We start from the raw sequence: 24,484 nt of genomic DNA, 5'->3' as shown, positions 1-24,484 counted from the left end.
TGTCTGTTATTATTTTCTGATTTCAATCCTCAATAATTTTCCAGTGATGTGCCAGAATATCAGAATTGTATGAGAAACAGACCAAAAATATGAGGCAAAAATCTGGATATTCTGCAGAAATCTGTACAGTTGAGAGATATGAAACTATCCAAATTTTTTGCAGAATGTCCGTATTTTTGCCTCATTTGTTTAGTTTGTACCTCATAAAGTCTCTGGTTTTAAGACAAATCACAGAAGACTGAAGTCACTGAATAGTGACATACATTTGAGTTTCAGAGTTAATATCATTCAGAGAAAATGCAGGTGAATGCACATACTGTTATTCTAGCTACTTTCTAAGTTTGGAAGAGGAAAGGACACCTTATCAATAAGGACAGCTGACAGAACCACATCTTTTATTCTGCCGCTGTCATTTGCCGGTCTATACTGGCAGATTTTACAGTGTAGCTGTAGACCCGATCATAACAACTTAAGTAGGGGTGTTTAACATTTGTTAAGGCTGGGCCTCATGCCACTATAGCTCTTAACTGATTTGTCTTTTTCTAGATATTGAAACGTAATCACCACACTCCATGCACTCCATATATATTTTTTGGAAATATTGTAAAAACTTGTTGGAAGTCGGAGGTATTTTGTTTTGCTGTTTTCCAAAATAAAGGATTTAAACTAACTATCGAAGCCTTCATTTAAGCTGTACAACGTTGTTCCAGAGTGAATTTACACTCACATTAAGGTGACTGTACCGAGTGAGTAGAGTTACGCTGGTATCTGTTTGTGGGACTTCTCGTTTTACTTGATTCATTTCTTGCTTTGAGGAGATATATATATATATATATATATATATATATATATATATATATATATATATATATATATATATATATATATATATATGTGTGTGTGTGTGTGTGTATATATATATATATATATATATATATATATATATAGGATCCGGACACATGCTCGACTAGCATATGTCCGAATCACAAAACATCGAATACACATACACGAAAGCGCTTAACATCGACAAGCACTTCCGTGTATGTGTGCCTGTTTTGTAGATCGGACTACAGTGCAGGTAAGGGAAAATTCCCTTTTCCCCACTGTAGTGCGATCTTGGAGTGAGAAAAATAAAGTAGGGGGGGAGTGGGGCCCCCCCTGCAGAAACGTAGATTTTTTTTTAACTACACATACACGGATGCACTTTTTGATGTTAAGCGCTTTTGTGTATGTGTGTTCGATGTTTTGTGATTCGGACATATGCTAGTCGAGCATGTGTCCTAGACCCATATATATAGATATATATATATATGTGTGTGTGTGTGTGTGTGTGTATCTATATAAATGTGTGTGTGTATATATATATATATATATATATATATATATATATATATATATACACACACACACACATACACACATGTGTGTGTGCACGCATGTGCCCACGGCATTAAACTAAGCATGAGTATAATAAGTGTATGGCTGTATTATTGTTTATTTCTCCTGAACATTGCTTTTTGATGTTGCATGAAAGTTGTTTAATACAGCTGTTAGAAAAGTTTGTACATCCCAAGCCTTTTGATATTTGATTTTTACATATATCCATTTATCCTAATCAGCATTATTTAGTAAGTAAGAAAGCAATATAAGACAAAAATCAAATGTAAATGAATAAATAAAAAGGAGAAATAAGCATGACTATGTAAAGCAAACATTGCTTTAGTCAAGCAAATTAAATAAAAACACTATCATTATTTCATTTAAAATTAATACAGAGTCCCCAAGGCTGATCACCAAATGATAAAAGGCAAATGTAAATACTGTGACTGTAAACACTGATGCAGTCACATCAGCCAGTGAATACAAAAATCAATGGGGAGCATGGCTATTTGGTACACAGGGATGGAAGACTGACTGTGACACAGGTGACCAGGGTTCAGTTAGCAGCTCTGGCACTGGAGAAGAAAAGAAAGGAGAGAGAGGAGTGAAGGGGCATCACTTGCTTGTTTCACCCAAGGGGAGGTGTAAGGTTGCATTCACTCAGAGGGCACATAGAAAACTATGATTTCCCTAATGGTGACCGAGAAAACGCTTCTCTTACTTCAAGGAAGGGGTGTGGCTGATTTCTGGCAATGTTCCATGGGAAATTATGGGTGCAGTCACAGAAATCCCATTGCACACCCCCCCTTCAGCTACTTAGCTGAGCATATGCACTGGGAGATAGAGCTAAAGTAAAAACAAACTTAAAGAACCCCTAATGGCTGTCTTAAGTGATGGTCCCTAATTGTTTACTCTCATCTCAATGAATGAGAAGAAATAGGTGAATTGGCTTGGAGGGGGCAGATGACTGATAGGGGCAACAAATTATAAAAAAAAAACATTGGAGAGACATACTGCTTGTTGCTGACCAGTTGTTTGAGGCCCAGGAATCTGGAAGATCCCTGACACTGTATTGTATTGTATTGTGGTAAAGAAGTATGAGAATGGAATTGCTGCATTTTCTTCACTTTCCCCTTTATTCTGAGGTTGTGGGGTCTTGTCCTGACATCAGGGGTTCAGGAGGGTGTCAAAAGAGAAATTGGGTTTGCTGCACCAAAATATGTCAGTTGTGTAAATGGGTGAGTTTTACCAGTATACAGTGCTGACTTAATAGAGGAGCAAATTGAAATTAATGGGATGGATTGGAAAAACAGCAATTGTATCTGTATATGGGACTAAGTACTGCAGGCAGCACTAAATGGGAGGCCTGACTGTCTGCAGTACCTAGGTCAGTGTACAGGTGGAGCTCTATTGCAGCTAGTAATTGGTGGGGGTAGAGCCTGAGCCTGTGCATGTGCACTGAGGTGTGTAGCGTAAGCCATCACCTGAACATTTATGGGGACATCTCACAGTGCTGTTTAGTAACAGATTACTGGTCTCATTGACACACCCGACCCTATCAGCGTGACTTGCCTTTCAAGTACCTTTTTTTCCGAGGCAGTGCAGCAGGTATGAAAGGAGCAAATCTACCACAGGAAAATCATATATCAATGAGTGGAAATAATTTGTAGCTGGTGCTAAAACCAAGAAACAGGATACTTTTGAGGCTCATACTCCTTGGATGGATGTTCAACATTCCCACTACATCAGTGGCATTTTTTTAGCTATCTGCTAAGGTAACCCAGTACTGGCCAGCTTTCAAAGGCTTGGACTCCTCTCCTGCTCTTTTCCTGTGACAGCAGATAGGCTGACAATATCCTGAGAGGGAGGCATTCCGCTGTCACAGGAACTAAGTATTCTGTCATCCAAAGAAAAAAAGTCCTCTGACTCTTCACAGGATGCACTGCTGTTTTATCCAGCTTACTGCTCAGATAAGCTACATTTGGGGTCTGTAGTCATGTCCCTAGGCCTTGGTATTATGCCCACTCCTTTTTGGCATCAATTTCTCTGAATTGGAAGCAAATGCTGAAGGTTTATGACTGACTAAGTTTGCATATGATTGCAAGCTGTGGATTATCATCAACACCCCTGCAGACACTAATACTCTTCAAGAAGGCCTATCTCTGACTAAGAAATAATGCCAAAGCCATGGTCTTAAACTCAATGCTAAGAAAGGAATAATTGTATCCTTTGGGAAGTCAGCCATCCTGGCTAATTACTATGTTAATAATACATGCCTAACAGTCGATCCAGTGATCAGGAATCTGGGTATGCACATAGACAGTAGCCTTCCTTTTGACCACGACATGGATACAATGGTGAGGAAATTGTTTTATGTAGCTTAACTTATAAATAAGGGTATGGCATCTAGTTCCAAACAGGTGATTATCCCACTGTACTCTGCCCTTACCAGACCAGTCATAGAGTACAACACTTCCTTTGGTATGTACCTGCCCAGGCATATGCAGGAAATAGAGTAACTCAGAGGTTTCTTACAAAAAAAATATAAGGTGTAACAAACCTATCTTATGCAGAGCACTTTAACTTTCCCTTTACACAGTCTCCTATAGATTGATGAGGGTTACGAGGCATCCGCAAACCCCACACTTATGAATCTCCTGCATATTAGTAAGTCAGACATTACCAGAAATACAAGGTCTAAGAACCTGAATTTCATCTGTGACTTAACAAGAACATGCTGGAGAGACAGATATGTGTCCCGGAGACTGCCCCTCCTATGGAACAGACTTTCCATCCATGTGAAGCTGAGTTTGTTACACAATAGAAATGCAACCTAAACCAATGGATGGGGAACAGGAAATTTACACCGCTTCTGGCACTCATGCCGTTATGGGCAGAGGTAGCTTACACATGACTGGCCTTCAATTTCTATTTGGATACAGGATGTTGTTATTCTTTTCGGAAAACTTGGCTAGGCTTAGAAAGGTCCCCACCCTGGGTCTTTAGCCTGGTAACCGTCTATGAATCTAAGTGCAGCGTGTATGTATGCTTTTAAATACTAGAAGCTGCCTCATGCTGTCAGAACACCAGATTAATAGTGCTTGTCTTTGCTGTGTTTATTTTCATCTCTTTACAGGAAAATATTGCAAAATTTAAAATTTTTCAGCATTCATACATTATTTGCTATTTATATGGCTCTCATCTGTATGTTTTTAACATCAGATTGCAATTTTACCGCAAATGAAGTTATATGAATATACTGTGGAGCTTTTACTCTGACATGACAATATAGTTTAAATTGATATTAAACATTATTTTGTGGCATGTTTGATGTGGTTACAGTGTGTGGAGCTAATTTTTAACATTGGTTGCTTTGGTGTTTGGACTTTTGAGTACTGGAAATTCATTAACTTCTGTCAGTTGTAAAAAAATTCTGAACACATTTCAAACTGTTTTTTTTTTTTTTTGGATAATAGGACAGTTTGGCAGAGATTAGTTGTGTTGTGACATACTTATTACTTATTGTGATACATTATCCAGCACTGTCAGTTTATTTTCTCTCCTTACTTGATGGATCCTGACTGTGGTACTCTTCCCCCTCCCAACCCCCATCAAATCTGGTTGCACCTAAAAGAAAAAAGAAAATACCTGGAGCAGGCATGGGAGAACCTAACGCTTTTGGTTCAGGGGTAGTCCAGGTACTTTCCAGACATAATACTCTGATCCCTGCTATTTTATCTAATATTGAAGTTCACAAGAAAAAGAAAACAGAAGCTTCATCGTACAGCTGATAATCAGATTATAGCTGTTATAAGGCCTGAAGTGTTTTCCTTGACTAAAAGTGTTCAGCAGAAAGCTAGTTCTGGTGGTTGTGTTTCTATTCATGGCTGTAGTGATCTTTTGGCTAGAGATGTTTTTGTTGTTATGGAGAATGAGGAATCTAATGAGGACAATGGTGATTTCCTATTTGGCATTGACTCCAGCCACTCTTATTCTTCAGAAGGTGAACCTGAGCTTAAGTCCAAACATGTGTTCACTTTTCCTCAGATGGTTTCCTAGATTTAGTGATGTTTTCACATGGAGGCAGTCGGGAACTAACTAAGAGCTTGGCAGGTTACATGATCAAGGATGAAATGCCCAATTCTGTGGCTATTCCCCCTAGGTTACATGATCATATCAAGGATGAAATGTCCAATTCTGTGGCTATTCCCCCTCTCTTACTGGCCTTGGAAGATGTTTATAAAGCTGCCTGCAGGACACCAATTTCTATTCCAGCAGTCCCTAAAAAAAGTTTTGGAGAAAATATAGAATTTTCTCAGATTTGACAGGTCTCTTTTCTCATTTGATTGCTGACACAGCTGTGGTGTCCTCAGCTGCCTGCTTAAATTATTTTTTTTACAGCATGTGTACAGTTTGCACAATTTTGCTGTATCCTTACCTGCATAGCAAAATTATTATATGATTGAAATTGTTTCTAATTTGAATCAGGTTTCAAAACTTGCTTTGAGAGGTGTGCTTGAATGTGCAGATACAGTTTCAGGAATGCAGTTTTTTCTGTTCTGTTAAGATGGTATTCTTAGTTATGTAATAAGAACTTCTCCTGACTTAAATGACAACATTCTGAATGGCCCTTTAATTCTGAATTGGTCTTTGGGCCCTCTGTTACACAGATTCTCAAACAGTGAGATGACAGATGCAAATTAATTCATGGGGTATCTAGGATGTTTCATGTACCAAGTTCTTACCAAACAAGGTGTCTTCCTTCTAGAGGAAGAACAAACAAAAATCACAGCCAAACAAAAGTCAGGGATCCAAAAGGAAATGACAGGAGGTAAATTCTTTGAAACCAAACAAGTGGGGTTCCTTTCTGAAAAAGAATCAACCCCCCTGCAAATGAATAAGTATGCCAAGTTACAGAACACCCCCTTTCTGTCCTTCCTTTTCTTCCTCTTTCCCCTAGGGTTTCTTTCATCCCTGCAGCTAGCTTGCAAGTAGTCTCAGACAAATGGGTTCTGATGATAATTTGGAGAGGATACACTGTCCTCCCCTTTTCAGGAGAATTCCGCCACACCCACCAGACCAAACTGAGGTGTTTCCTTCAGTGCTCCATCACATGGTAGAAGCAGGGGTCATAGAACCCACTGTGTGTGGTACACAAAGGTAGAGGATTTTACTCCAGAATTTTTTGGTACCAAAAAAGGAGCACTCATAGAGACCCATCCTTGATTTATCCCTTCTAAATTCTTTTGTTAAAGGTTCCAAAATTGAAAATGCTCACCTTATAATTGGTCCTACTGTTGCTTCCAAACCACTGTTTCATGCTGACTCTATATCCAAAATTTCTGGAAATTTTTGAGACTTGCTGTGTCTGGCTTATATTATCAGTTTTCTGTATTACCATTTGGGCTATCTACCTCACCTCATGTGTTTACAAAGTATCTGGTCACAGTGTATGTCTATTGTAGAACCCTAGGCATCCATATTTTCCTTATTTAGACAAGTTGCCTATTTATGCAGATTCTGTATCCAGGTGCCTGGAGTCTTTAGACATGGTTGCATCCCTCCTTTCCCACCTTCTCTGCAAATTGAAACTTAAAAAGTCCTTCCTCACACCCTCTCAATGAATTGTTTTCCTGGGATGTTTAACAGGTACAGTAAAAAGGACAGCCTTCTGTCAGAAGACAAAATTCTGACTATCAGGTCATTTTTCTTGAATTTCTGTCTTCTGGACATGGTCTCAGCAAGAGAGTTCCTCAAAATTCTAGGCCACGTGGCATCAATTATCTTAATCATACCACTAGCCAGACTACACATGAGAAAAATTCAATGGTACTAAAAAAAAAAAAAAAAAAAAACGTTGGACTGAGCACCTTCATCCCTTGGATTTCAAGGTACTGGTACTGAGATTTGTGAAACAGAAACTGCAGTGGTGGAGGGATCTACTGTCACTGAATCTAGGACTCCCTTTCTCTCTTTAGACCCTAGTTCAATCTGTCCAGATGGATTCTTTAGATTTTGCATGGGGAGCAGTATCCATGGGAGTTCAAGTGCAAGGCTTATAGGTTCCTCAGGACATGCCAAAGCACATAAATGTAAACAAAATGTTGGAAGTGATTCATTCCTTTAAAGTTCTTTACCACGTATTGACTCTGTGTCCTCTTCTAATGGTGACAGACAACACTACCATGATGTTGTGCCTGAACAAGCAAGGGGATACAGGTACCTGTGCAAGTAAGGGGGTACAAGGTCATACCATATTTGCCAGTTGGCTCTTCCTCACCTGAATTGGAAGTTTATTACAGAGGAGAGGTAACCTCTGTGAGACATATCTGTCTCTCCAGCAAGTCCTGTTGATGTCACATGCTAGGATGAGGTTCCCCTAGAGTGAGTGCATCTTATACTATTTGATTTACAAATGTGCAGCATTTCTGTTAGAGCAGGATCTGAAATTGCTTTATATGCAAGGAAGCAGTCACTTCTGAGTAGTCTGTAAGACACAGAGTATAGTGACAATGATGAAATTGCAGTTTGGGGGAATATATTCAGTGGAATGCCAATTATTAAAGGGTGATTAGATTCCTTGTATTATTAAGTCTTCCAGATGCATATTTAAGGGAACAGCTAGATTTGTTAATGAGGGAAGGAAGGAAGATAAAAACTGGAATAAATGGGCTACCAGCTAAACATAAAGAAAGTACTTTTTAGTATGTGACATTTGCTAGACAGAAAAATGAGACAATATGCTTGTGTAGTCAGCCTTTTATTAAATTGAACATTCTACCTTTATCTCATTCCAACATTTCCCCTTTCTTCCTTTTCCACCTATTCCATGCTGTCTTGATTGCCTCTGTCGATTCTCTTTCTACTGCAGTTTCTTGGGCCTACAATCCTGTCAGTGATCTAAGGAGTTGTTGAACCTTACATTTTGCTTCTGTGTTCCTTCCTACTTTCCTGTTCTTCTCAATCAGCGTGATTTCTTCACACCTCCTCAATGGGTATCCATATCATCTTACCTTCCATCCCTTGTGGTCTGTAGTGAGAAGAGCCCCAGCTCCTTCATTTCTAGGCCATACCCTTTCTTCTCTATTATGCATCCCCTTATGGTGGTTTTCTTCTGGATTCCTTCCAGCACCCTGCCAATTTATGTTTATAATATGATCTTCAGAGAAGTATGCTGAACACAGTAAAGCATCAATATTGCCATTTTACTTTTGGACATACTCCAGCCTTCTACCCATTGCTGACAAAATTCTTTCTGATATTTTTCCTACTCTTGTTATCATCACTGTGCTACCTGATGCTTCACCCCTTAGCTGTAGTGGTCCAAGTGTAGTAGTTGCATATATCTTCACAGCATTGAAAGTTCCATCTTTCTGCCTGTTTGGTTAGCTCTTCCAAGAGGTTCTGTAGATTGCTTTTCAAATGCTCTTACCGTTAGACATCCATAAAGAGGCTGATTCTGTTCTCCCACAGATTGAAATGAGCACAATGAAAAAATTCAGGACCCACGATCATCCTCTGCAATATTACACTAGCCGTTTTCCTTAATCCTTCCAGTGACCCTCTATGTCTCATCTCTCAACTATACCAGACAGCAATTGTTTGGTCTTTGTACTACTTCCAACCCGGCAGTTTTCCTAACAGCTCTTTATGCTGCAGTCAGTACAGACCAGGTCCACTGGTACTCTGTTTTCAATGCAGAAAGCTAGATTGGTTTTGAATTACTACTCCTTCTGGCTTTGAGACTGTGTTGGTTGGTGTCTTGGAATTAGTTACTCTCTTGAAAAGTAGCTAGACTGTATTTTTCCTGCCTGTGCTGTTTTGTTAATCAGCCTGTAGTTCCATGGATTTTTGCAGTACTGTGCTGCTTGTAGAGGAATGCTTCTCATTACATCTCCCAGCCCTCAGACACTTAATCTATTAAATATCTTCATCTGGAGATGCATCAGTACACTGGTCAGGTTTGTGAGGACCCCAGGGACAGCTCTACTATTTTCTTTGCACTTGGATTTCACTTATTTTACCCCTATGCCTTGTCTGTCTTAATGCAGTCCATTCCTTCTGCATTATGTTCTCTGTTATGGTGCCTATCCATGCTCTGCACATCCTGCTACAGCTCCTTCTCAGATTGTCAGTCTGTCTTCCCTTTCATTCATTAAGAATGAAGCAAAGCCTTCATTCCCTTCCTCTGATTGTTTCCTGTCCTCCATAATATTCTTTCCTGAGCCTGAGAAGTGAGTCTGTCCCTTCCTCCTTTCTGCACTATACTTAAAATGACTTTATTTTTATTCATGAACCCTTCTGCCAATTCCCTTATCATAGTTTCATAGATGAATATTGGGATAGCTGCTACGAATGGCCTTTTTAAGCCTAGCAAGTACCCTGAGGTCAGAATCTAACCGTCTACTTTGTGTTCATGAGATAAAGACCTTAACCATTATGCCAAACCCACCCGCTTGCACCTTTTCTTTCCTCATCTTCTATGTCACCATTCTCTTTGTTTCTATTTATTCTGACACATCCACCCCACTGTTCATTTCCATTTCTTGTATCTCTAATATTGTGCTTTAATCAATAACTTCACTTTCTCATATAATTTTTCTGTTTTTATACTTATTCATCAGTCTCTTGTCCATGAACATGAGCACCCCTGCCATAAAGCATTAAGTAATTTATTCATGCCCATATTTAACTCCATTCCATTAATTCAGTTTTGAGCCTCCTCTTTGATCAATATGATACATTTACCAAAAAATATCATTGTCTTTGGCATTCTACCTTCCTTCAACTTCAGATCAGATTCAAAGATCAGTGCTGGCTAGTGATACTTTCACCAGGACAATACTGACCCTCTCTACCTTGATTAGTGCCATATCCAGAGTCATTTCCTTTCAACCAAGTATTATTCAAGCAGATTGAATCACTCATTACCCAACATCGAAATTGTGTCTCAGTCTCTCTCTTTATCATGGGGTTTTGTATTTCCCAGTCTGCTTCTAGCAGATTCAAATTCCACATATGTAACACACCTCTTCCTCTCACACACTTTATTTTCCTTCTCAGCATTTTGTTCTCCTCCTTTGATGCATCTGGTGACTACGTCTCTACAGTGATCCACCAGCACTCCACTTTCATTTTTTCTCTACCTTAACTGTGCTTGCCCTAGACTATGACAATCATTTCTTCCTTGTTTCCTTCTAGTGTTTGAGCTCCTCCTCCTCTTCTCTGACGTCACATAACTTTCCCTCTATGGCATAATTTTCTATTTTCCTTCCATTCAGTCATTCTCTCTCTCGCTGTCATTCTTTAAAAGCCTATACCCTGGCACCCCCATGTTCCAGATCCTCTTTTCATTGGCCTGTGCTTCTGTATTCCCAGCAATGATGAACAGCCCCTTCTGCATCACTACTTACAGCTTTTCTAGTCTCCATTCTAGAGACCTTTCATTTTTGCGCCTAAGCTATATTCTTTCTTTTCTCTGCCCTTGCCTAATGCACTTAACTCCACTCCTGTATTTCCATGACACTCACTCTTCTGTTTAAAGGCACAGTGTTGGAAATATAAGCTCCAGCCCAGCTCTGAGCACCTCTGGGCTAAAAATGGTACCTGCCCTAACGCAGAGTTGCTGTGCCTGCCAGGAATCCTCTTTCTCTGACCAGTACCCAACTTTTCTCCACTGTTTAGTGTCACAATCAGTTGTTGCAAACTCCTACATATCTTGTTCCTCTGTATGCTGACTGCTGTTATAGGTAAAACTTTTGAAAATTAAATACTTGCTCCATTCCCCTATCCTAACACCTGTCTGCCACATCCTTGGTCATGGTTGCTGTCAGCAAAACACTCTTATCTTAAAGCCATTGGAACTTACATTCATCACAGTGTGCATCGATCCCTCCCCCTTGAGACCACCTTGATCACCTTCTTCTATAGTCAAAGCCTGAACACCAGGTTCACATAACCTGGTCTCTACTGTCTGTCTTGCCAGGACCCCTAATCCCTATTGTGATTGACCATGCAGCCTCCAAAAACCTCTCTTCTGCCCCATATAATTCCTTTGCTATGTCTTACTTCCTTGACATGTTAAAAATGGCTATAAAATAGAGAGACGAGCATTGTAATTGGATGCTAAAGGAAGTAAAATGGACACAACCTCTATGTCATTAAAAACATAAGTTTAGATGAACATAGGTGATTAGAAATATTAATTTTTATGATGCATCTAAAATGTCTGCTTGGCAATTTTATTCAGCATGGAGTTCTCCTGATGTTCTGTAGGTTAGCAAAAACAATTTCACTGTGCGATATTAAGTACTTAGCACTTATCATGGCTGACTTGAATTTAAATTTAAAATACAACTTATGTACTTTTTACTATTCTAGCCAGACTGAAATGTAACGTAGATGAATAATCATATGTATATGAATACAGATGTCTACTGGGGTAGTAGTGAATGTAAACATAGCCTATTCTTTGGAGCTTTAGATTTAGCCTCATGCATGTATGTAATATTTTTTATTGTTTTATACAGCATGGTGCTCCCCTGATGTTTTAAGGGTTTGCAAAAACAGTTTCACTGTGTGGTATTACTTACTTAGCACTTATTGTGACTGACTTTAATTTATATATAAAATATTACTTATGTATTTTTCATTACTCTGATTAGATTGAAATGCAACATAGATGGATAATCATATGTGCATGAATACAACTGTCTACCAGGGTCCTAGTGAATGTAAAGATTTAGCCTTGTGTATGTATGCAGGCAACTCTGTATGCATGTTTTCCAGATGCCCTCAGTTATCAAGTTGTTATTTTACACATAAATTGATGATAATAAATAATAAGAAATCAAATAAATAAATAAATAATAAAGAATGAAAAGCACATCATTTTGCTTCCTAGAAGTAGCTCCCTGGTTGTAGTAATAATGTGATAAAGGCTAATTTTGACTAAAAATAATACTTTCTTAATTATTAAATTCTTTCAGGTCCATTTCAAAAACTGAATGCAGAGGAGATTAATGAAGAGGTTGGGAATATGTGGCGCACTACATACAAGCTTACTAAAAGCTTGGCAGACCTGCCTGGACCACGGCGGGTAGCTGAAAATTTGAAATTCAAAATTGACAAATTTAAACAACATTTGCCTATTCTGTCTACTATTTGTAATCCTGGGATAAAGGATAGACACTGGGAAAAGGTAAAAATACATTTACAGGTAATAGCGTTATCATTTTTATTAGTGTTGATTCCAGGTAAATTATGTATCATTGGATCTATTTAAAATGCTTTCACATGTGGGCTGTAAAATTACTCTTTTAAGTCTGTTGTCACGCTTTAAAGCATAGCCATGATTTTGACATACTGACAACTTTTTTTCATGTCTGAAAGGTAGCAAGCCTATCAATGGTCCCCAGGGGACAGGACCAGAAGTAAGGCTGTAAGACTTTTTAGAAAGCTAAGACAGTGAAGAGAAGCTACGATTGTTGTATTTTACAATATGATGCAATGGCACAGAATGCTGTGGGTTGCATTGTGTGTCGAATCATTCTTCATTTTACAGCTTTAGAACCAAAACTTTGCATTAGAGATGCTTGAAATGAAAGATGCAGTGAGGAGACTGTTGTCTGCAGCTGCTGCTCTCATTCTAGAATCCTCCTGTCCAAACCTAAGAAGCAGTTAAATAACATGGCATACTCAGATTCTGCCATTTTACAGTCAAAGGATCTGAGGATCTGAGGTTTCTCTTACCCAGTGTTCACATCTGACATCTCAAGTTGAACAAAAAAAGTATTCTAGATAGCAAAAATTGTTACCTTATATATAATTAATGAAGTTTGAAATTCTATACCCGTATTATGGAATGAGAAGTCCAGTCATACCCAGAGCTGGATCATGGTCAAATAGGGCCCTAGGCAGGGTAATGGATCACCCCCCCCCCCACAGCCCCCCTCAGCCATTCCAGGGTCCCATTACTTAGATTAGACATTTTCTAAACAGAACAATACAGTCTCAAAATGAAAACAGGCTTAGCATTAACAGTAAATGCCTCTGCCCTTGAAACTCAAAACGATATTGAAACCCACAGTCAAAGAAAATGCATCTTGGCCAGTGGTGCATTAAGTTTACCTTTGTGCTGTTTTCAAACCATAGGCCCCTTGCACACAATTTTAGTACCTTGTATAGTCACATGTGTTCTTTGATTCACCTTTCTGATTGTATTAAATTATATTCCTTGTATAATATAGTACCACTTGCTAGAAAATGTTTTAAATGTGTACTTTTGAATATTTTTCCAGTTAGCAATGAAACAAAATGTATGAACCAGTAATGACAAAATTGCCCATTTCAGAACATTTCAACCATAAAAGGCCCTTCAGACGTCTGTCATTATTGTCAAACAAGATCAGTCAATATGCACAATATCTGCAGAAGTAAAAGTCACCTGAATAATTCCACATCAAAGAGATCTGTAATTAATGAAGAGGTTGCTGCTAGCAAACAACTTTCTATTTCACTGCTTCATCTACAAATTCAGTGCCTGATGTCCTTGGTGAATAAATTGCCTGTTACATTAAAAACAATTGGTAAGCTGCTAATATTGTAATAGGGAATGGATGGCAAACCGACAACAGGTTCATAGTTACAGGGCATCTCGTACAAAAGGGACACGCTGTCAGGACTGTAGCATGTGGAAGCAGAACCACAGCCTTCTGTATCAAAACCAAGTAGGTCACCTGTTGTGCTACTAACACTGCATTCAACTTCTCTAGCACAAACAGTTATGACCATTTGCTGTACAAAACAGTTGCACATTGAAAACAAACTTAGCATGAGCAGCAGTAAATTTCTCTTCCCTTGAAGCTCACAATTCCTTGAAAATACACTGAAGCTCACAGTTCCTTGCAGATGTACTGAAATACACAATTCCTTGAAAATGCAGTGAAACTGTGTGTAGTTGGTGTAGAGGGTTCAGGCTCTTGTCTCCTGTAACTAAGGTACAGAGTTTGAGCCTGGTTAAATGAACTAACCTATCATCTCTAACTAGGACATTTCACAGACACACATATATATGTTTAATGTAAGTTTGTGGCAGACTCCTGGCAAGTGGGCTGTAGGTGACTGCCTAGGTTGCCTGGTGCTGGATCCGGCTCTGGCCATACCTGTGTATATTATACACACATGTACATTTATACATTATATACACACACACACACACCCTTTACTTAGGGGTCCTCTAACACAAAGCCTGTCTATAATTACAGCTAGTGCAGAATTCCATTGCTCTGTTTCTTTCACATTACTGTGCTCCCTGTGGAGTCTACACTGGCTACCTATTTGCTCTCATATTACCTTCAGAGTTGTAGTGTTGTTATATTTAGCAATGGATGATTTTGATCTACCTTATTTTAAAGAGCTTTCAATCTATGTAGTCTTCTTAGGCCCTTGATTTTCTCATGCTTGAGTTTATTAGAGGTTCCCAGGGTATATCTGGAGATGCCACATGGCTGTTCCTTTTCTTGCCAGGCACCTCACCTCTGAGACCTACCCTATTAATGAGTGAGGGTTTTCTACACTCTGGGTTCAAGAGGTTCCTGAAGACCTGTCTCTTGTTCTCTGATTTTTTTCACATTATTTCTTATTATTTCTTATTCTACTCCAAGAGAGCATGAACAATGCAAATGTAAATGCAAAATTTCACGTGTAATTACCTAGCATAAAATGAATGTCAACTTCCTACCCTGTAAATATTTATATAATATGCAAATTTATAATACTACTGATTTCAGATACTTAACCCCAGGAATAAGTGTTTACTGTGTATATTTTTAATGTTTACTATGCATGGTTTGAAAACTTCCATGGCATTTTTAACCTATTTGCAAACCTATTCTCTCTCCTGGTTTCTGCAGAAATTGAAGCAGTATAGATCAGTCCACTACTCTGATGAACATGCAAACAAACAAGCAGATAGATGGACAAACAATACATAAATATTTTTTTCTGGTTTTGTTTTACTATAATTGTGTATTTAAATATTCTTTTGTACTCAAACACCTTAATAAATTTGAATATGCATTGGAATTTGAATGTTAGGGAGCATGTGTAGCGTGATCAGAATCAGCCAGATTGAAGATGATAACAGTTATGTGTATGTAATTTAGACAATATCAGATAATCTACATATCAAGAAGTAAACTGTCTGTAAGTAATATGTTAATGAAACATTAAGAGTTTGAAATAAGCTTAATCATTTGAAAGTGTTTTTGTGGGAGGCTATACCCCCTGTACCCCAAATTGGAGGGGTTGCACCCTTCATACACCTGTTGCTTTAATAGTCTCACAACAAGCCTGCATAGCTTCAGTGATTAATGCAACATTTGACTTCTTTTATTCTGAATATTGAACTTACACAACCTTTAAATTATGATAATAAAGAAGCAGGGACAATGGGGATGCTTGCCTCCCTCTGCAGAATATATGCTCTATTACTCAACTATTTATAAAACAGCAATGGCTCAACATGTAGTAAATAGCTCATATGTTTTGCAATGTATTAGCTGGCTTTCTGATGTCAGTGTTTAGAATTCAGTTGTTTTCAACTTGCTGTTATCTTCATCTGGGTCAAATGCAGTCAAACTGTGTGCTGCTATGTACGAGTCCTCCCTTGGTAATTTTTAAACAGTGTGGGTGTGTAGGTATGGGGGCATGTAATAGTTTATGCATATAACACACATACACACACACACACACACACACACACACACACACACACACACACACACACACGCACACACACACTTATCTAACATTAGATCTAGAAGTCACAGTGTGATATCAGCATGTTTCTGAAGTACAGTACATGATATTTTATCATTACCTCTAACTGCATCATCAAATGTTTATTACCACCCTGCCCATATTGTCAGATATTTAGCACCACTCTTCCCAACTTCTCAGTGACCTGAGCTGTGTAACATGGACAATAGAAGTCTCTACACTCTGTTTCTAACAGTAAGCACAAGTACTTTGCATTAAACAACATACAAACTTACTAAAATAAAACTATAGTAAGGACTATATTAAACAATAGTAATACAAATATAAGCACACATTGTGAAACGTGTATAAAACAAAATTGCTGCAGACCACCCACAGAAAGCTGTAATTCAGAAACACATGACAGTGCCAGTCCCTATACTAGGACAACAAATTAGATTGCATGTACATATAAAAATAACAGTTAAAATTTTAAATAATAAATACAACAAATGCTTATACTGAAACCCAGTCCAGTTCCTTGGCATAGCAAGATGAAGGAGGAAGTCCCGGGCTAAGACTGAAATGGGTCTAATGGTATCAGTGCTCTACCCTGGTTAACAAATTTAAAATTAAAATAAAGTAAAATAAAGCCTTTTACCCCGAAACCTGATTTTGATCATTGGTTCATATCTTGGGCACTTGAGGAGATGGGCAGGGTGGATGGAAGTAAGTGGACAATGTCAGCTTGACTATTCTTAGGTGAGGTAGGTAGATAGGCCCACTGCTTTACTGATACCTAACAAAAGACTGATGTGTTACCAATACAGTTCCAGTGTGTGTGTGTGTGTGTGTGTGTGTGTGTGTGTGTGTATTTGGATGCAGATGTGCATGTGTGGGAATAAATGGGGTAGTGCCTGTGCTAACATGATTCTTCGACCTTCAGCAGTGATTACCACAAGGGCAGAAAAAAAGGGTCTGGTAAATGCTTGTGATAATCACCAAGTGATTCAGAGATGCAGAATGTATTTATTTATCCTTTTTGACTGGGTTAGTCCCACAAGACTAGTAGTTTATTTTCAGGGGAAACCCAAACTGGTATATATATTGCTAAGGGAAATTTGGCAAGGACATTGGTGAACTTTCCCTACACTTTTTAATAGATTGCCATGGCATCATTTACATCCACCTGAGCTATCACCAATGCAAGCAGCTGGGGCTTTAGTTTAGCATCTCATCTGAAGGATGGCACACTCGGAACTGCAGCACCCCCCCTTGTGCTACCTGGAGTTGCAATAGAACCCATAGCCTTCTGCACAAAAGGTGAGTGTGCTACCTGTTGTACCACTGGCACTGCAAATTAGCTGCTAATGAGATCTTTCATCATTGTGGCTAAAGTGTCTCTGAATTGCTGGTTTTTGCAGTTGTGTTAACAGACACGTTTTATCCCAGCCTTACTGCTCTTGACCGAGCATGTTTCTGAATCCTGGTCAATGAGTTCTGCATATATATATATTTCTTATCTAAAAGCCTTTTTAACTAATCAGAAATAGTCAAAAAAATCATCTAAATTACATTTCATCTAAAACACATTTCATTTTTATCTGTTTTGTGGCAAAGGTAGCTCAACACGTTTCCAGTATAACTCAAAGATAAATGCCACTATTATAGTCAGCTTGCCATATCGTCAAAGCATTTCTCTTCATTCAAAATCCTCTTCCCCTCAACTGGTCTTCACCAATACCTAATAGTTTTACTAGCATCTACCAGCCATATACATAGTTTTGTGACACTGTTCACCCCATCCTTATACTCACCCGTATGACAGTCATATCTATAATTGTCTATGAACCTGCATTGTACCCCATCTCTTAACTACAATATTTACATTTTTCTGCCCTGTCTTGTTCCATCCCTCATCTCCATTTATTTGAATTTCTAAGCACTAATCACATGATCTATTATCTGTTTGACAAATCCACTAATACACCTCTTCACATGCTTAATGTTTAACATCTACTAATGCATAATTATCTTTTACACGTTCATGAAGGGCAGATCTTGTCTCCTGAACTTGATTGACTTCTTTGAATCAGTCTCCAGAGCTGTGGACAAGGGTAAGGCCTCTCTACAGCCTGTCTGGACCTCGCCAAGGACTTCCAACACCATCCCCCACTCTGGAATCATAGATAAACGTAGTAAGCTGGGTATAAATCCCTACGTCACTTGATGAGTTGCCAACTGGCTTACTGACAGAACCCAGACTGTAAAAGTAGCCGACTCCAAATCCAGCTCCAGACAAGTGACAAGTGGAATACCTCAGGGTTCAGTCCTGGGACCGCTGTTGTTTGGCATCTACTTCTCTGAAGTACAGGCCAACACTAAGGGACTCTGGCTAGCAAAGTTTGCAGATGACTGCAAACTGGGAGCCATTATTGAATCCCTAAATGATGTGGATATTCTACAAAAGGGCCTTACAGAAAAAGATGCTTGGTGCTAGAGCCATGGGCTCAAGCTAATGCGAAGAAATGTATAGTTATCCCCTTTGGGAAAAACCATGTACCCATGAATTACCACATAGGTGGCAGTACACTAAATACCGAAAGTGTGACGAGAGACTTAGGGACACAGGTGGACAGTGGTCTCACCTTAGATAACCACATCACCACAACAGTCAGGAAATGCTTCTATGTGGCACAGCTCATCACTAAGGGCTTTTCATCCAGAAAAAAGGAGGTCATTGTCCCACTGTATTCATCCCTCATTAGACCCATTATAGAGTACAACGCCCCGTTTGGTATGTACCTCACAAGACACCTGCAACAGCTGGAAAGGCCACAGAAATACCTCACTAAAAGAATTACAGGCCTAAAGCAGATGCCCTATGCTGACCGTCTAAAAAAACTCCAGCTATACTCTGTGGCATATCGTCTACTCAGAGATGATCTCTGCTTAACATACAAGGCCATGTCAAACCCAGAGCTATTGGACATGCTTCACTTAAAGAAATCCCAATCCCTCAGAGCCACACACTCCAGGGATCTAAACCTTGTCATCATAATGATCAAAATATGCTGGAGGGTTAGGTTCCTGACCGAGAGACTCCCCATACTCTGGGATAGACTGCCCATACATGTCAAGCAGAGCGCCTCCTTGACCGTCTTCAAAAGGAACTTTGACAACTGGATGTCAGTCGCCCTGCTAGGCAGGGGTCCAGGGAGGTAAATATTTTGGGAAGAAATATCCAGGAAATTGTTATGGTTAGGCTTGTATAAGCTCTAGGGCCGATAGTCTTTTACCAACGTATAAACCTATATAGTTTCCTTTATTTCATATGAATGTAATCTAATTAGCAAATGACTGTGTAATTGTTTATGTATAACCCCCTTTTCCCATTTTTTGCACATGGATATCTATTTAAAATATTTGTAACATGTTGGAGTTTTCCTTCCCAGGCCTCCGCTAAAAAAGGTTTTTGACTACACCCAGCTGGACAAACCTAGCAAACAAAAGCAAAATAAAATAAAAAAAAAATAAAAATAAATAAAACTGATTTCTTAAGGTAGAAATCAAATCATCAGCAAGCCTAAATTATTTTATTTGTGGCTGATTAATACTGCATTCTTTAGTGCTTATTTAATTAAAACAAAAATTGTACAGGAATTAATAAATAGAGAACTTTGATCACCCTGTTTTGTCCAATTTAGTCATGGAAAATATGGGAATATTATCCAGCTAGATATAATAGTTATATATGAGAATAAAAATATTGGGTACCAAATGAGAAAAAATATTTGTATTAGATTTTATGTAAATAAATACTGATGATTTACTACATCATAAGTATTAATGACATCTCCTGGATATGGAACACATAATTTCATCTTTATTGATATTTATATTTAGGTATTTTGAGATTATAGTTTAGAATATTTTCTTTAGTATTGACATTTGTTTCGGGGTACAAGTCCATAGTGTCATAGCTTTTTACCAAGCTTATAGCCAAGGAGACAATTGAGAAGCTTAGCCAGATCGTTCAGTACTGGTGGGAGACTAATAATGTTCACATTAAGTAGATTTTCATCCACACATACCAAGCAATAATTTGCACAGTTTTATGTCAGAGAGATAATTTGGGAATGTCTTCAGTTTATTGTTGATTGACCCATCTCATGGTTATTTATATTTTCTTTACCAGGCTTGGGAGTTAATATCATGTTCGCCTAGGTAATAGGATTTGGTTAAGTCCATTTACATGTTGTAAAATATAAAATATTTTATTTTTTAAATAAGAAATCACTTCTAAATGAAAGGCGTTTTTGTGACGTGCAGTTAGATGTTATAAAATATAAAATATTTTAGGTTTTTGAATAAGGAATCAATGCTGCTGAAAGTTCTTTCTTGAAATCTTGCAGGTATTTAACTGTATCCAGAGTTTGGTTCAACTATTCTTCAGTTTATATTCATTCATTTTCTTACAACTTGCTTAATTTATTTTAGCGTCACTGAGGAGCCAGAGCCTATCCCAACACTTAAGAGGGTGCAAGGAGGTGCTGCTGTACCATTGCTGTATGTACATTGACAGTCACATGCTATATGCGTACAGTACACTTGCTCGTTGTGACTTGCTTGAATAGGCAAGTGCTTAGACATTCACTAACTTGATCTCCAATGACTACTTAGGTCCCATAGCCCTAACATAGCCATTACTCTAATCCTAAAATTCCCTTCCCGCATTCTAACCCTGAAACTCCCTTACTGCTTCCTAAACCCAAACCACACGTCTGCTCTCTAACCTGAAGGCCCTCTTTTCACTACCTCAACCTAAGACCCCCTTCTTGCTCCCTAACCCTAAAATTTAATTCCTGGTCTCTAAACCTAAACCCCTCCCTAACCCTAAGACCCTGTTCAGGCTTCCTAACCCTAAGTCTTCCTTTCCACTTCTCAAACCTAAAATCCCCCTCCTGCTTCCTAACCCTAAGACCCTCTTCACATTCCCTAGACCCAGCAGCTATTTATTTCAATGTCTAGAATGGCCTCAGTAAAAATGTCTGGTTAATGCCTATTCACATTCTAACAAGGATGGAAAAACTTTTGATAGGTTTGGGACGAGAATTTATTTTTCAGCCATTTTAACCTTTAGAATTCTGAATTATTAGGTTCATATATTAAGCTGTTTGTTGGCTTTTTTGACAATATGAAGAGCATTGTTGCCGGTTTGCTATCTTTAGAAGGAAGGTCCTCTCTAAATTCTGTTATTGCTTCTGTTTCTTGCGTAACTAAACATTCATTAGAATGTGCTTGACTCTGCCAGTTCTTTGTCCAGAGCATCAGTTACTGCAATTATAACGAGATGTTTTGCTTGAGTACATAATCAGAAGTTTTCTAAAGTTGTTAAATCTGAAATAATAAATTCTCCTCTACACAATGATCCTTCTGCTTCCCAGTTACTCAAACAGTTCAATGAAATAGGGAAGTTGATTCGGGGGGGGGGGGGGGGTTACTCAGAATGTTCATTCCTCCAAGACTCCTAAAACATCTGGTTCCTTTCAGAAGAAGCAATGTAAGCAATTTTAGCAACCTTCCAACAAGCAGAGTTTCAAGAAATGGTAGCAGGAAGGATCTAAGAAAACAGAGGGAACTTTACAGAAAAAAAGAAGAGTCCAATAATTCAGAATGACAATTGCAGCATTTTCTACCCACTACCTTCCCTGCCACTCCTTTAAATCTGTCCTAGAGTCTAGTTCTTCACTTTTCCCTTTGGAATAAGATCAAATCAGATAAATGGGTTCTAACAGTTGTTCAGAATGGTCACAGATGGCAGTGGGAAAGCCTACCTCCCTTTCTGGGAATCCAACTGCAGTGTCCAGATCATACTTCCCAGTCCTTTCCATTTTCAATCAGATAAGTTCCTTGGGGGTTATAGAACTAGTTGCCAAAGATCAGTGGAAAAGGGGTTTTAGTTCTGAATTTTTCTAGTGCCAAAGAAGGATCCATTTTGGAGACCAGTTTTTGACTTATCCTTTCTCAACCTGTTCTGAAAGTTCCAGAGTTCAGAATGTTGCCTTTACAAACTGTTACCTTTCATTTCTTCTTTGAATTTTTTGGTGACACTATATTTGAAAGATGCTTATCATCACATTCATTTGACATAGACTGCAGAGGTTTTGTAACATTTTTGGTGTCGGGATTGCATTATCAGTTCTCTGCATTGCCCTATGGGTTATCTACTACTCCAAGTGTGTTCACAAAGCCTTTAGCTCCTTGTGACAGCCTATTGCAGGATGCATGAAATTCACATCTTTCCTTATTTAAATTACTTACTTATTTTTGCCAAGTCATTTTCCAAGTTTCAGGAGTCTCTTACATGGGTAAGGAATTTCCTTATAGATCTAGAATCCCAGATTGTGTTGCTTATTTCTCTGAGTTCTGCAAGAAGAATATCTGATTTGCAAGCTCTTACGGTGGGTGAACCCTATTTCAATTTCCATAAAGATAGGGTTACTTTAAGAGCAAATCACTGATTCATGTCCATATTTGAATCAAGCCACCAGTTTCCCTTTCTTATTACCAGTACCTTAAAATCCAGGCAGAAATGATTCAATATGCTCTGGTTGTATATAGGCAACTTGGTATTATCTTGACAGAACTAAATTCTTTTAGGAAATCGAAACAGCTATTTGTTTCCTATGAGAAGAAAAAGAAAGGACAATGTATGGAAAAACAAACTATCTCCAGATGCTTGTCCCTTGCTGTTGCCTTTTGCCATTCCTGCCATAGCAAGGCACTTCCAGACAGGGTTGGGGCTCATTCCACTAGGTTGTTGGATTCTTCGATGGCTTATTGGAAAGGGATGGGCTTCAAGAAGCATTCCAGAGGCAGCTACTTGGTCCTCTGTAAATACTTTTCCAAAGCACTGCTAACTAGATTCCTTTTCCAGGTCTAGAGCAGGCTTTGCTAGGACGTTCCTCCAGGGGATCCTGGACCCTCATTATGTCTCCTATCAGGCTGTATTGACATTTGGAATCTAACCATATAACCGGCAGTCATTTATGAATAAACAATGTACAGTTGTGCAAGCGCAGTTACCATAACAGTAGATATTCAATTAAATCACTGTTGCAGTAACCACACTCTCCCTCCATCCGCCTTACTGTGTTTTTATATTTTGCTGTAGCTAGAGTAATTTTTTTGTAGCCTGTTTTTTGCTCTTATCTTTAAGATAGAAGCCTCCCTCTCTTTCAGTTGGCATGAAAGTTCTGAGGATTTGGCTTGTGCCCACACTGTTTGTTTTCTCCCTTAGCACTTCCTTTAACCAGCAGCCTGGTCACATGCATGGAAGAGCCAAAGGCTTTGGAAGACTGGCCAGCTGTTAAATCCTTGCATGATATAACCCATATAGCTAAGGCTTCTGCACCAGTGATTTAATAAAACATCTACTGTTATAGTTAAATGCATTTACGCAGCTATACTTTTCACAGCTTTTCAAAGATGTTTTAGTTTCTTGATGCTGTACTATGGTGGCCGCTTTATATGCTTTAACACAAGAGTACAGCATAACGGCATTGAAAGATGTTCATAGGTAGGTACTAGGCTATCTGCCCGAAGGCGTTTATAAGCCTAGCCAGAATGTGTTGGTTTTTGCCGCCCCCTTAGATTAGTTCCCTGTGCCTCTGTCCAGCAGAGCCACTGAAGTGATCCCCGGGGCAAACTTTCTGTTTCCCATCTACTTGTCAAGGTTTCTTTTGAAGAGTGTTAGCGAGGAGCTCTGCCTAATGTGGATTGGAATCTTGTTACAAAGCAGGGGAAGTCTCTGGGACAGTAATCTATCCCTCCAGCATGTCCTATTTATTGTTGTGGTGAGGTTTAGATCCCTAGAGTGTGTGGCTTGAGGGGATAAGGTTTTCTTTAGGTAGAGCATGTCCATCAATTCTGGGTTGGACATGACCTTGTATGTCAGGCAGACATCACCTCTGAGTAGGCGGTATGCAACCGAGTACAGCTGGAGTTTCTTCAGTCGAGCTGCATAGGGCATCTGTTTGAGGCTAGTGATCCTGTTGGTGAGGTACTTCTGTGGTCTTTCCAGCTGTTGCAGGTGTCTTGTAAGGTACATCCCAAATGGGGCGTTGTTCTCTATGATGGGTCTGATGAGTATTTTATTTTATTTTACATTTGTTGACCGGGCTATTCTAACTGGATATATGTCCATTTTCAGTAGAGGCCTGGGGAGATAAGCTCCAAGACATGAATAATAAACAAATACAAATAACGAATTACAAACTACAAAAAGCAAAAAAATTTGTAAGAAAAAATGGAAAAAATAATAAAAATATAATAAAAATAA

The 24,484-nt window shown here is 38.8% G+C and overlaps 1 protein-coding gene across 1 annotated transcript in view; it reads left to right on the top strand.

Moving 5' to 3' along the window:
* DNAH3 (dynein axonemal heavy chain 3) overlaps nt 1–24,484 on the top strand; it is a 2,217,123-nt gene that overhangs the window by 999,659 nt on the left and 1,192,980 nt on the right. The window contains exon 18 of the mRNA XM_044089509.1: nt 12,369–12,580. Coding sequence (XP_043945444.1) covers nt 12,369–12,580 — 212 coding nt within the window. The remainder of the gene's footprint in view (nt 1–12,368; nt 12,581–24,484) is intronic.

This window comes from Protopterus annectens, chromosome 12.part0 (assembly GCF_019279795.1).
Source record: "Protopterus annectens isolate FY-2018-M chromosome 12.part0, PAN1.0, whole genome shotgun sequence".
Classification (NCBI taxonomy): Eukaryota; Metazoa; Chordata; order Ceratodontiformes; family Protopteridae; genus Protopterus; species Protopterus annectens.
Note: the sequence above shows the minus strand (reverse complement) of the source record. Positions and strands in the feature narration are given on the sequence as shown.